The sequence below is a fragment of the Rutilus rutilus genome (assembly GCF_951802725.1).
Source record: "Rutilus rutilus genome assembly, chromosome: 18".
In the NCBI taxonomy this organism is placed as follows: domain Eukaryota; kingdom Metazoa; phylum Chordata; class Actinopteri; order Cypriniformes; family Leuciscidae; genus Rutilus; species Rutilus rutilus.
The window spans coordinates 25,975,544-25,990,155 of NC_140231.1; the positions used below are offsets into that span (position 1 = coordinate 25,975,544).

The 14,612-nt window shown below is 38.1% G+C and overlaps 1 protein-coding gene across 2 annotated transcripts; it reads left to right on the forward strand.

The window, feature by feature from the left end:
* The first annotated feature begins 648 nt into the window (after positions 1 to 648).
* Positions 649 to 14,389, forward strand: LOC311277327 (retinol dehydrogenase 12). 2 transcript variants are annotated; one of them, XM_084387608.1, is made up of 6 exons: positions 649 to 1,119; positions 2,067 to 2,306; positions 2,400 to 2,489; positions 2,570 to 2,758; positions 3,029 to 3,138; positions 13,969 to 14,389. In XM_084387608.1, exons 1-6 carry the CDS (start codon positions 957 to 959, stop codon positions 14,146 to 14,148), a joined length of 972 nt encoding a protein of 323 aa, XP_084243734.1. In that variant the 5' UTR covers positions 649 to 956; the 3' UTR covers positions 14,149 to 14,389. The 2 variants fall into 2 exon arrangements, with proteins under 2 accessions (XP_084243734.1, XP_084243735.1); XM_084387609.1 differs by lacking the exon at positions 2,400 to 2,489 and having other exon boundaries at positions 831 to 1,119.
* Positions 14,390 to 14,612: the final 223 nt, after the last annotated feature.

Genomic DNA, 14,612 nt, shown 5'->3' on the forward strand with positions numbered 1-14,612 from the left:
TCCGAAATCGCCCCTATACCAATCAAATTTATTTCTATAAGCACAGTTCCAGTAGTGGAATTGAATGTGAGATTGAATAAGTGCACTCAATAACGTCCACAATGGTCCACAAACGTCCCAAACATTTTTGGGGGCTTTTAGTATGAATATGTTAGCCGTCGGGTTCTAATGTCAAAAAAATGATCTTTTAACTAGTAGAGGCAGATCCTGATTTCTGGTGCAAGTAGTTCCACACACAAGAGGGCAATTTGGGTTTCCTGCTTATTATAGTCTATAATTGTCAGTGAATTATTGTATAAAAATATCATTCTCTTGCTTGTGTGTTATTGATTTAGTAGCCTATAGCCTAGGCTATATCATTCATTATAAAAGATTTATGGATTCCAAATACTATTTTAGGGGTTTCAAGCTATTTTAAGTACACACTATGAAGCCTACAAGTAACCTACACAAAAGTGTATAATTATTAATTATTCATATAATAAAAAAATCATAAAACTAATAAATAAATAAATGTATTTTATTTATGAAATGTGGATTTACGACTCTGAAATACTTGCAATACTTATTGAATAGTCCGTATGGATGGTGTGAATATTTTTTTCTTAGGTTCCCAAGTGAATCTTCAACATGCCTTATCTGCAATTTACAACAACAACAACAACACAACAATCATGGTCTGAACATATATAGGCCTACTGTAATTGGGACTGCTTTTACTCATAATTATAGGCTCATAGCTGTAGGACTATTATAAAAGTATTTCCGACGTTAAGACCCAGAGGAGCCTGTGTTTACTCTGTTTGAATGAGGTAGTCCTGAATGACTTCAGTGAATTTACAGTCGTTGCCCTGTTCGCGCGCACAGTGCGCAGTCCTGCCAGGGTCATTCGGACTAGGCATATTGTCTCTTCTAAGTAAACCGAGGATTTTAACTGAGTAACACGGACTTGTCAAATGAACTGGGAGTGGAGTGACATATATTCCCATCCGTTATGGATGTTTTCAACGGCGATCTTGGCCATAATTGTACGCGCGCAGCGGAAAGCCCAGTGGAACCCGCGCGCGTGTCCCGTGGAGTTAAAAGGGAAAACTGCGATTATCACTGGAGCAAACACCGGTAAGAATCTCACTGTTACCAATTAAAATATTTTTAAAAATAGGTTTTTAATGAATGTTGGTGAAAACATGTTAATGAAACATGTTTTATTATTAGAAAGCCTAAACTAGTTTGCTTTCGTATTTACGCAGAGTCTTGCAAAAGCTCTGCCAAACTGGTTAAACCAGCAGACAGGCTCGTGAATGTAGTTCCAGATGTTTCACATTTGTGGTATGCGTCTGGCGTGACTGGTTTTAGTTCATGGTGGAGATTAATTGAAGTTTAACATGATTATAATAACCATATTATTATATATTTTTTATAACCAAAACGCTGTTGGAATGTGCTGTTCTGTTGCATGAAGTCTTAAATAATTCTGTTATTCCCCAGTACAATTTAAAAATAAATGATGTTTTATAAACAAAGTTCGGGAGGAGCACGTTCAAATAATCAATCCAATCTACTCGTCATCAAACAATCATGTCTACCCTAATCAGCATGGCAAGAAGTATATATATATCCACTCTGTCAACTCACCTAATATTCCTTGACAGTTTTCCAGCATCCCTCCACCACCCCGACTCCTCACTCTTGGCTCAATCTTTTACAGCCAGGAATACGGGGGGAGTTCTCTGGGTTCGGGCCGAATACCGAGCCCGGAGCCCTCTCCTCGGACAGCACGCCAAATATGCTTTTATTCTATCTGACTTATTTGTAAGTGTGAACTAGTGAAAGGTTCTTTATTATCATGGTTTCATGAAGAATCTGTAACATCCATGGAACCTTTCAATTTCACAAAAGGTTCTTTAGATTATTAAAATGCTCTTCACAACAAGAAGAACAGGTTCACTAAAAGGTTCTTCTTATATGGCATCACTGCAAAAGCCCCCCCCCCCCCCCCTTTTTTTTTTTCTTTTTTTTTTTTGAGTGTACTGCTGGGCCATTCAACTCTTGTTTTTACCTCTCAGGGATTGGGAAGTTCATTGCCCTGGACTTTGCCCGTCGTGGGGCGCGGGTGATCCTGGCGTGCCGGAGTGAGGCTCGTGGGACTGCAGCGCTGCAAGAAATCAGAGACAGCAGTGGGAACCAGAACGTGCATCTGCGTCTGCTTGACACCTCGTCGCTCGAGTCTGTCCGGAAGTTTGCAGCACGGGTCTTGGAGGAAGAGAAGGAATTACACATCCTGGTCAATAACGCTGGGGCCTCAGGTGGAAAGGCCATTTCGCTCGCTCTCTTTCTCATATATGTCCAAATTTGTGTTGCATATGTCCATACAAACAGTGGTTTGTTCATTCCTACAGGCCTACCCAGTAAGATCACCGCTGATGGGTTGGAAATCACATTTGCAACCAACCATGTTGGGCCGTTCCTGCTCACCAGTTTGCTTTTAGGTCAAACATTCCCAATCTCACAAAGACACATCTGCAAGCGACACTCATAAATAATGCCTTTTCTTTTTATTGTCACACAGACCTTTTGAAGAAATCAGCCCCAGCTCGCATTGTAAATGTTTCTTCAATGAATCACTGGAAAGGTGAAGTGGACTTCGCTCATTTCCGTGGGGACAATCTAAACCATGTGATGGATGCTACATATAACCACACCAAGCTGCACAATGTCATTTGGACCAATGAATTGGCACGCAGACTTCAGGGCACAGGTATACATGTCCAAACTGAATCTATACTGACTGTCTGCTGTCTGTCATTAGAAAATGAGCATGCAATATAATAAATACATTATAACTTATGATGTTATATTATAACCATGATCAATTTAATGCACTCTATAGCTAAAATGTGTTTTCACTTTCATTTCAAACAAAAGTTTCTTTATGACTGAACATGATTTGGATGGAAAGGCAAGACACATGTTGGAAAGATGAGAATTTTACTTCCATTCAAACCATGATTTTGTGTGTGTGTTTCAGGAGTGACAGCAAACTCTCTGCATCCAGGTGTAGTTATGACAGATGTAATGAGAAACTATAACTTCATTATCCGATTCCTCTTCAACTTGATCGGCTTTTTCTTCTTCAAAGTGAGTCACCTATCAATTCAATGACGTTAAACAACACACAACATATCCAGGCTGCTTTCTGCCAATTTCTCTGGCACCACTAGTGGACTAGTTCCTAAAATAGATGACATGTGTTAGTGCTTTTCATTTTTACTGCAATTCTGGAACAAATTCCTAAACATTACATTTAATACCATCTGAAGTTCAGATGTACATGGGAACTACGAAACTTAGAAGTTTGTTATGTTTAAGCGTTATGCTGTTTTTCTGTTTTAGGCAAGGCAAGTTTATTTATATAGCACATTTCATACACAATGGTAATTCAAAGTGCTTTACATAGAAGAAATTAAAATAATAAAAAGAAATAAGAATAATTAAAACAGTTTAGAAAAATAAAATAAAATACAGTACAGTACAAACAGTCGGACGAACAGCGGCACAGTGCTCATTCAGTAAATGCACAGCTAAACAGATGTGTTTTGAGTCTGGATTTGAATGTGATTACTGTAGGAGCACATCTGATCTCTTCTGGAAGCTGGTTCCAGCTGCGGCTGGCATAATAGCTAAAAGCAGATTCGCTATGCTTAGAGTGAACCCTTTGAATTTCTAGCTGATATGATCCTAATGATCTGAGTGATCTGTTGGGTTTATATTCAGTGAGCATATCTGCAATGTATTGAGGTCCTAGGCCATTGAATGATTTGTATACCAGTAATAATACTTTAAAATCGATCCTAAATCTAACTGGGAGCCAGTGTAAAGACCTGAGGACTGGTGTGATATGTTCATATTTTCTGGTTCTGCTCAGAATCCTGGCGGCAGCGTTCTGTATGAGCTGCAACTGTTTTATGGTGTTTTTGGGAAGGCCAGTGAGGAGCCCTCCCAAAAATCCACCCTGCTGGTTATGAAAGCATGAACAAGTTTCTCTAAGTCTTGTCTGGAAACAAACCATCTAATTCTTGCAATATTTTTCAGATGATAGTATGCTGATTTAGTTATTGTTTTGACATGACTACTGAAACTAAGGTCTGACTCTAGTGTCACACCAAGATTCCTGACTTTATTTTTAGTTGTTTGACCCCTAGAGTGGAGGTGTGCGTTCACCTTGGAAACTTCATCTTTGTTTCCAAACGCAATGACTTCAGTTTTGTCTTTGTTTAACTGAAGAACGTTTTGGCACATCCAACTGTTGACTCCAGGGAGTCAATGGGGCTGTAATGGTTAGGCAATAGGGCTAAGTAGATCTGTGTGTCGTGTCATCTGCAAAGCTGTGGTAAGAGATCTGGTTCTTTCTCATTATTTGGCTCATTGGGAGCATATACAGGTTGAACAGGAGTGGTGCAAGAATTGAGCCTTGAGGGACTCCGCATGTCATGGATGTCCACTCAGACTTATGGTCACCTATACTCACATAATAACCTCTCCCATCTAAGTATGACCTGAACCATTTTAGGACTATCCCAGAAAGCCAGACCCAGTTTTCCAGCCTGTCAAGAGGTATGTTATGATCAACAGTGTCAAATGCAGCACTGAGGTCGAGTAGTACCAGCACTGATAATTTGCCTGAATCAGTATTTAAGCGAATGTCGTTTATTATCTTTATGAGCGCTGTCTCTGTGCTGTGGTGCGGTCGGAAACCAGATTGAAAATTGTCAAAGTATCCATTTGAGCTTAAGAATTTGTTCAGATGATTGAAGACAACTTTTTCAATGATCTTGCCTATGAAAGGAAGATTTGAGATCGGTCTATAGTTGCTTAATATGGTCTTATCCAGATTGCTCTTTTTCAGGAGGGGCTTGACAACTGCAGTTTTCAGGAAGTTTGGAAAACTCCCAGGGAGAAGTGAGGCATTTACCACTTCTAGGAGATCTGCTTCTAAACTGTTTAACACACTTTTGACACACTTCCAAAATTTTGCCATCAATTTCTTTGAAATCAGACATAGTAACTACTTTCTCAACTCAAGGATGTGCTGATCACCTTTCTGATATTATTGATTTTCTCACACTAACTAAAGTTAAAAAACATTCTGTTCTTTATAAGTATATAAAAAATATCTGCTGAAACCAATTGTTTTAGATAAACAAAAATAATAAAATCCATCTTACATAAAACATTCTATTCTTTAAAAGTATATAAATGATATAATATAATACAAAATCACAGAGTGGTTCTCTCTCTCTCTCTCTCATTTAAAAGCATAACCTTAAAAGTTTACATTAGATATTTTAAAAGATTGATTAAAGTTTCAATACATTCATATCTTCTATTTATCTTTTAGAAGACTTATGTATGATATAAATTATTTTGTTTAACGGTGACCTAAAGTATAATTGTTATTAAACAATGTCTGTTCAAAACTTTAGAGTGTTGAAAAACTGTACTTAGCCGTCTTAAATCTCATTTATGTGAAAAAGATTCAATTTTTTGTCCATGCGGGGGTTTCGATTTTTTATGGTGGGTGGTTTCCATAGCTATCCCGTACAGCTAAACACAGAAAACTACATTTTTTAAAAATGAAATAAATAAATAATTTAATAAAATGTAAACAAAGTTTTAGCTAAATAAAAACACCTTACATTTCCAGAGAGGCGAAGTAGTTCTTTATCCAATGATAAAAACAATCCAAAAAAGCAAATAGTTTAAGTTGTCATATAACAGCCCCAGACCCTCCCAGTGATAAACTACAGTGTGAACTGAAGCTTCAGAATCTCACAGAGACTAGAGGAGGAGTTACATACCAGATGAGTCTCGGGGGGGACAATGTCACAGCAAATCTAGTCTGCGTTCCAGAGTACATCCAGAGTTTTATAATAAATTCATTTAAAAGCATAACCTTAAAAGTTTAAATCAAATCTTTCAAGTTTTATTAAAATCATATCTTCTATTTATCTTCTTAGAAGACTTATGTATTATTGTTACTAAACAGCGTCTGTTCAAAAACTTTAGATTGTTGAAAAACTGTACTTAGGTGTCTTAGATCTTCGATCTTTTGTCCATACAACATGAAACCTGTTGTCAAAGTTTGTCACAATGTTTTGTTGCTGCGTTGATTTTAAGAAATCCGAGGACTCCACATTGCTCTTATTTAGACTAAGTTGTATCATTTGGAAAATCACCACACGATTTCAGAGATGCAATGTGTGATAAGTAAAGTTTGTCTTGAGCGAACATTTAATTTTACTCGTCTTAATTCAAAGTATAAGTATAAGATCGTATAAGATCATTTTTACTTGTATCTCCCGAACTATCCTTAATCAATGTGGAAACACACGGGGTGAAACCCTTTTCTGAGAATATACTATCGGTTATCTACTCAAAATATGTATGAAGTTTCAAATGTTAGCATTTGTTGATGGTGGCCGCATGAATAGACTTTGGGGAGAGCTATAGCAGGAAGCATGCCCTTTGACCCCGTCGATTTTGGAGGCTTTTTTGTTAAAGATTTCTCCCATCTAGCGATTCTCCCATCTACTCGCTTTTTCAAATGCGGTAGCCGTTATGTGCCAAGAAGCTATGACAACATGTCTTCCGATAGCACATCATCGAGTTTAACTATACATGTTCTACCGTTATGCTGTCTATATAATGATTTACACAGCCAAGCAATACAAAAAAGCTTGTCATTTAGACCGTAACTTTGACTTACCCGTCGAGAAGAAAGCAGGCACCCTTTCATTAGCTCTTTCCACCTGGGAAAAGCTATCCCGATATTTATTTACACCCCGATAAATTAAATTTTTGCTTTTTGGCGACGAGGATTCCTTCTCCTGTGGCTCGGCATAACTATGATCCAGCATTATATTGTACCGTGCAGTGCAGCCTTTCAAATGTGCCGGCCCGGTGCAGTATCAACGCCTCCCATATGGTCTAGGATTCCTGGTTTTCATCCAGGCTGCCCGGGTTCGACTCCCGGTATGGGAAGACAATTTATTTTTTATATTGCCAATAAAATTCAAGTTATTCAAGTTCCTACACAAACTGCAGAAACAAGCAGAAGATATGTAAAAACTCATTTTCACAAATACAGTTATATTGAATTCAGAAAATTTCACTATGGAATATTTACTTTTTCTATCATAATTTCAATTTAGTATGTCATCATTCAAATTTTCCATCTCATAATTATGACGCATAGTCATCATTTTAATTTAAACTTTTTTCACGAGTTCACATCTACATATAATTAGTACAATAAGTTTATGCGTATTTGGCGTGCTGTCCGGGGGGAGGGCTCCGAGCTCGGAGTTAGGCCCGAACCCAGAGTACTCCCCCCCAGTTGGTAAGTGTAGATGGAACTGTAAGTGAGGAGATGGGGTGGAGGAGGGATGCTGACAAACTTTCAATGAACAGAGATAGGTCTGCTGTGAATTTATACTTTGTCATTGAGTTGATTACTGATTAATCTCCAGCTGTGCATAATTTGGTTAATTATCTGAACCTGCTCCTCCCGAACTTTGTTAATAAAACATCATTAAGTCATAAATTCGACTTGTCATAATTATTACTTAATTCAGAATTACAATTTTTGTCAATTACGCCTTTTTAATGTAATACTTAAAACGATTTTAAGTCATAATTTGGTTGTTGACTATAGTAGTGTTGCACCTGCATGCCCACTAACTCGCTTGTGAGAGTCAGAGTGTGTAAAGTAAACTCTCATTAGTGTTAATAGAGTATTAGTGGACTGGTAGGGTTAGAATAAGTTGAGATATAGATGAGTTACTTATAGTCAGTAGAATATCATCAGTCATTTAAGAGTTTCAAAAAGTTAATTGAAATCCTTCTTAAGGAGTTCTGACTGCTCTTTATGAATATCATTCTTCCCCACATGAATGATGAGTCGATTTGCAGTCTTATGTTTCATCAGAATGTTCTGAAGTTCCCTGTTTACATCAGAAGTTGTTGCTTGTGGAAGGCAGCACGTAGCCCCCCACTATCAGAGTCCTGGGCTCGGCTGCGCTCTGAGCTGAGTGCCACTGTCTGCTCGACCTTGAGCGCCAGTTAGCATCAGTGTTAGCTACTGGCCCATTCGGTCTGTGTTCGATCACATTCATCACATTTGGAGATTCCTCATTTACATTCATTAGTACTTCAAATCTGTTCTCAAGATAGGCGGTGGTAGGAGACCAGTGTTTGCAATCCTTGTCAGAGCTGTATCTGGGGTAGAGGATGCTACTGCGGTAATATGTGATGCTCGTGATAATCTGATGTCTCGAGTACCTTTGGGTCTCGCTCCCTGTTTGTGCCATCGATTTGTAAGACGATCGGCTTGTTTCTCTACCTGTCGAGGAGCACTAGTTTCATGGGACTCACCGGCTGTATGCTGAGGGTGTCCATGACGAAGCTCTGTTGTGTGCCCTGTCTGGTTTGGTGGTCCTGTAAGTAACTTTGTTTCAAGAACTGCAATCCTTTGTAAAAGTCTGTGGCAGTTAGTGCAGCAAGTAGATTCTTGAACCAGAAGAGGCATTTTCTCTCTTATCCTTATGAATGTAGGCAGTTGTGTTTTCCTTTCCCCGGAATGTAAGCTGGTCGGGTAAAAGAATTCTGCGTTTTTGTAGTAATCCAAACTTTGTCGTCTGAGCACTGTGCTGATTTGCTGAAGTTAAAATTAGGTGATAAAAGGAAATAAAATATTAAAATATAGGAGATAAAATGTAAAAGCGATAGAGCAAAGCGCGGAGCAGTAAGCAAGAGCGTCCGAACAGTAGCTGAGCAGGAAGTCAAGTCTCTTATTTAGTTTGGTTAGTTTAAAGTGTTATGCTTCATTTTGTTTTGATGGTCTCCTAGGTTTACATGCATCAAAGGTCAATAAACACTTTAATATTATCATAATATACATTGCACATCTCCTCATTTATCAAAGAGTCGAAAAAGATTCTTTCGAAGATTCAGTCTCTCTAAACCCCTCCTTTCCGTTCGCCTACTCTGTACTGATTGGTCAGATGGCCCAGTCTGTTGTGATTGGTCTACTCTGCTCTGAGGTGCGTTTCCCAAAAGCATCGTTAGCCAACTCTGTTTCCGTCGTTATCAGCATAGTTCAACGAGTCTGTGTTTCCCGAAACCATAGTTCCAACGAACATTCGCAAACATTATCGCAAGTTGTGTGGTTGGAACGACAGCAATCGAGCTACGTTAGAACAAGCCTATCGTACTATGGTAGTTGAGCAGCAAGTTACGTCGTTGAACGGGAAACGCACCCCTGATTGGTCAGACGGCCCAGTCTGTTGTGATTGGTCTACCGCTTACAGCACGTGTCAGAAACAAAACACTATCACCATATTTGGATTTCAGCTCCGGAGGCTACCTCAGTGCTTAATACACAGTGATACAACAGTAAGGATGGAGTCGATTTTACCATATCAATTTGAGCCAGAGTCCTCGTCTTTTGGAAGTGCTTGCAAAGTTGATTTGATTTCGCAGTGCAGAAAACAGCGTCTTATTGGCATGTCCACAACACAACTGGGCTGCGTTAAGCCCCGACAAAACGATGCACAACGTTTTTTAAACAGAAACGGTGATGCGTTGAACACACTGTTCTGATGACGCAAGAGTTGCAACTATGGCAGCTGAGAAGGCCATTCTTTGTGTTCTTTGTGAAGAATTTTCTGAGCCTGATGAAGTCGGTATAAATATGTGTTTAATACTACAAAATATGCCCGATGTTACAGTTACTGCACTTGCCGCCCAGAACAAAAGAGAACATCCCAATCGAGTGAAGGGATTTGTGGAAACTGAAATGGAAGCACACATCTTACCTAATTCAGACTAAAACACATCTATTTAGCCTCACATACTGACTTTATTTGTAGTTCATCATACTGTTTTAATACCCTGTATTTTCTTTCTCATTTTTAGGAAAAGCACTTAATTACCATTGTTTATTTCTATACCAAATGTCATACACTTGCAATGAAGCTAAAAATATAAACAACTACATCATTATGTTGATATCCTATATTTTTTACAATAAAACTTACGACAAACATGTCTTCTAATATCCTCAGTTGTTGCGTATACCGAGCTGCATCGAACACATTTGTAAATTACTTTCCTTGAACCCATTGTGCGAGTTCACTTTAATACCGCGTGCTTTATATACATGTTGCTGCTGATTGGACTGCAGTTCTGACACACCCACCAAACAAGAGAAAACAGCTGTGTCCCAATGTGAAGGCTGCATCCTTCGAAGGCCGCGGACTTCAAATGATGCAGCCTATGCGTCCTCCAAGGGACGCACCATGTAGCGTAGGATTTCCAAGCCAGGTGTTCCCAATCACCGCTCCAGGCGCCAAGCAACAGTATGCTACCATCCTGATAATTCATTTGATATAATTGAGTAAACAGCTATGGAGCCAGAATTGGCTATTGTCATTTTTATGTTTTATATTTTACTGGAGGACATGGTAGGCTATTAAGGATGTTTCAGGTCATGTACTTTCGGCTTAGCCGAAGATTCAAATGTTCATTTATATCTTACCTTGATGCGATTTTGTAGGCTAGTGTATTCTTTTTATTATGCACATAAATGGACCATGGTAAATATATTTACACAGGTTTTCAACCCTATTTGAATATAAAACCCAGCTGAATATAAAAAGTCCAGTGCAAATGTTACTCCCGCTCTTCATCGGCAGCTATCAGTCCGTAGGCTAGACCGGTCCGAGCGCTTCAGATGCGCCCTTTGAAATGGGATGGAGCTGTAGTTAGCAACAATTTGTTAATATTGTGAGAATAGGCCTACATTTTGTTACTTTAATTTTCAAAATAGCCAGTGGTGGTATGTAAGGAACTACATACTTCGTTAATACTCTAAGTAATTTTCCCACACAGGACAGCAACACTACAAAATTGTTATTTTACAATATGATGCATTGTTTTACATTAAACTACACAAAAGTATATAGTTTAAATGTATCAACCTTGAAAATATTCAGAAGTAAAATGCAACATATGCAGTAATATAAATGCAAAACAAAAACATGATAAAAACCCCGACAAGGTTTTTTTCCTGCAGAATTCCTTTACTTTTACTCTTGATACCTTAAGTACATCACCCACTCGGCTGAATAAAGGCCTACATAATTTTTTCTTATTTTATGTACTGTAAATTGAAATGTTTATGTTGATTTTGATATGTTTAAAGTATGTTGTAAATAGTTGGGGAAAAAAAGGTATAGAAGAATTTGTTTCATGTAGAAATTATGACTGTCATTACAAAAATAAACAATGTCCAGAGCAATGAATTCTCTTTTATTTACACATTTAAAGTTGCATAAAAATAAATAAATGTACAGATTTTTTTTTCCTTTTAAAAAATATAAGTGAAAAAAAGTTAAACAAGAATATATATACATATTTCTCAATCATTCTTTCAAAAAGAGAAAACAGCCTGTCCATCCTCTCCTGTGCTCTCCTTGCCTCTGCAGTCCCATGTCTTCTCTAATCAAGTCCAAAAACTCGTCCTCTCTGTCTCGCCTTCTTCGTGGTGCTGGTGCGGGTGCTCTTGCTGGTGCTGCCCCTGGCTCCTCCTCTTCTTGGTCACACACTGCTGAACTCGGCCCTGGTCTGTCCTCAGGGATTGAGGCCAGGGGGTTGGTGCAACGCCTCTGTCCCAACACCTCATCCATGAGGACAAACCAGGGCCAAGTTTCAGCAGTGGGAAGTTTCCCACTCACACCCTCTCCTGTCCCAGGACACGTGCAATCCTAAGGCAGAGCAAATTAACCATGGCTTGTTAACAACAACAGCACAATACATTTCAGCAAAGATGTGTGTATTAATTTTCTTATATATATTATTTTGTGCCTGTATGGGAGTTACGTTCCCCAGACCCATTTTTTTCCCGAATTGTTCTAAAAAAGCAGAAAAGGGTACTTAACACAGGGGTGCAATCTTAAGTGCATTGTTAACACTGCAAAATATGACACATCAAGACATGCAAAATATACTTAATATTTCTGTATACTCAAATTTGGTTAAAAACACATAGCTTACATGACAAAAACACATAAAAGTGAAACCCCATTGCCTTATCTACTGCTTTTCTTATTGGTTTAGGCTTTATAGGGTGAGTGATATTTCTTATAATACACAAGTGAGATAGACTAGTGCAAATATTACAAACTAATAACGTTATTACCCAGCACAAGTTTTGCCTAAAACTACCTGACAAATGAAGCCACGCAATGGTGACGAAGGAGTTAAGATGAAGTTTATAATAAACTTTAACTCTGGTTTCGCTAGTTATTTGAGTAAATTAAAACATAATACTTCATTTAAATGTGAATTTGCTGTCCACCACCAAACTCTAGTCTCGGCCGCCTTTAAAAATAAATAAATGCTGTCGTCAAAGGCGCGCAATGAATTATGGGGTAGAATAGGGTAGGATAGGCCGTTAAGTGTCCATTTATGTACCCTTCCTTTCACGGGGAAACTTCTGGTGAATATTGTGGAAACTAATTGATACATTTAGATAAATATATTTCATACATTATAGCATATTATAATTCAACTTATTAGGCCTATATATTTATAGAATAGCAAAGTAGGCCTAATCAATATACAAGACTGAACCACATAGCCTATATGTGAAATATAAAGGCTATGATGATCATTTTGCCAACAATGAACCATGGATTTGTTTACGTTATAATTATTTTTAACTAAAACAAATACAACATATAACATTCAAAACTCATCGGCTTAAACTGCATTTGAAGAAAAATAAACACAACAGTATTCATTGTCCCTCACGCATTCCAGCCACGGGTAGTCATTTTCCCATTTCCCCGTTGCCACTTGTCGTCAGCAATGACTGAAACGATATCGACCAATTAAAAGGGTATTCTCTGATGATGTTCCAAGATGTTAAAAACGCTACGCTGATCATAGACGAACAGGGCGAGAAATTAGTATCTACCGCGCCGTCGGGTTTTTTTTCTTCTTTTTTTTCTTGTCTTCGCTCATAGTCTGACATATATTAGAAGCGTCATGGATTTGCACTGAAGTGATTCTCAAAAATACGGAACAAAGTGCGTTCCGTATCAGTTCAATACGGAACAAGACTTTTATGTGTCAAATACGGGACGATTCCCGTATACGGAACGGTTGGCAACCCTACTTTTGGGGGACAATTTTTTTTTTTATTGTGCACTTTGATCTTTGAAACTTTGCAGACCTTTTAAATTCACAAACTGTTTGAAACAGCTATAGGCCTATTACATGCTGCATCAAAAGTAATATCCGAAAAAGCATAATAGTGCAATTTACAAAAGAAAGGGAGAGAGAGAACAGAAGTCATAGTGATGCAAGAATGCCTTCAATGCCTACTTCTAAAAACGAGAACTTCTGAACAGTAAAAATCGGTCTTTACAACTTTTACTTGTTGTAAGTAACATTTGACCAGTAGTGGCCTATCTGTACTTTCACTCAAGTAAGGAACTTTGTCCACCTCTGATTTTAGACACAATATTACTTTGTCTGATTTTGGTCTGCAAATGAAAATACTTCCAAACAGAGCCGCAACAGTAGTGAAGTTTTGGTCCTGAATGATTTTTGAACAAATCAGTTGAGTGAATGACTCATAATAGTGACCTAGTTTACGGAAAGATATGATAACAAAAGTTCCTAGTAATTGGGATTTTTTTTTATTGTGCAATTATTACTGTCATCGAGACCAGTGACGTAAGTTTCATTTAAACAAAGGACACAAACCCCACAAGTGCACTACAATATCATAATAGCAAATGCTATTTGTCAAATGACACTTGTTTTAACATGTGGTGAATATTCAACAAAAATTGTTTATTATCCATTGACTTTATGTGTGTGTGCATTTTTCCACCACAGACTGCTGAAGAGGGGGCTTTCAGCCCAATATACTGTGCAGTGTCGGAGGAAACAGATGGAGTAAGTGGAAAATACTTCGACAGTGACTGTTCCCTTGTTCTACCTGCACCTCATGCCAGAGACCATGCTCTTGGAGTGAAGGAATATGAGTTCTGTGAGAGACTGACTGCTAAACCATAGGGACCATGTAATGAGTCCATGTGACCCATCATGTGCTATTCCAAGTGTTTTGAAACCATCTTTAGAAAGCTTAATGTGGGGAACAGACTGAAATATAACTTTTGCCCAATATTAACTTTTCCTTAAGCTCCATCTGAGTCAGACTCAGATTGTTGTAACGTTAACCTCTTTAATAGAGCAGATCTAGCATATTAAACATATTTTACAAAACCTCTTTGAATAAATAACACATAAAGGCTAATTCTGCCATTATGTCTCTTTTTTGTCCACTCAACATCTTTTATCTTTCAAACATGATGCTTTTGATGTTACCTTCTGCAATGTGGTAGTTATTTTCTCAAACTTACCAATGGGAAACGGAATGAAGTAGCTCTCTCAAAATGCAATGTGAATTCACACTTTTTCCATTAACACATCCAAAGGATTCAACATATGTTCTCTATTTGTTATAAAGAGTTTGGCAA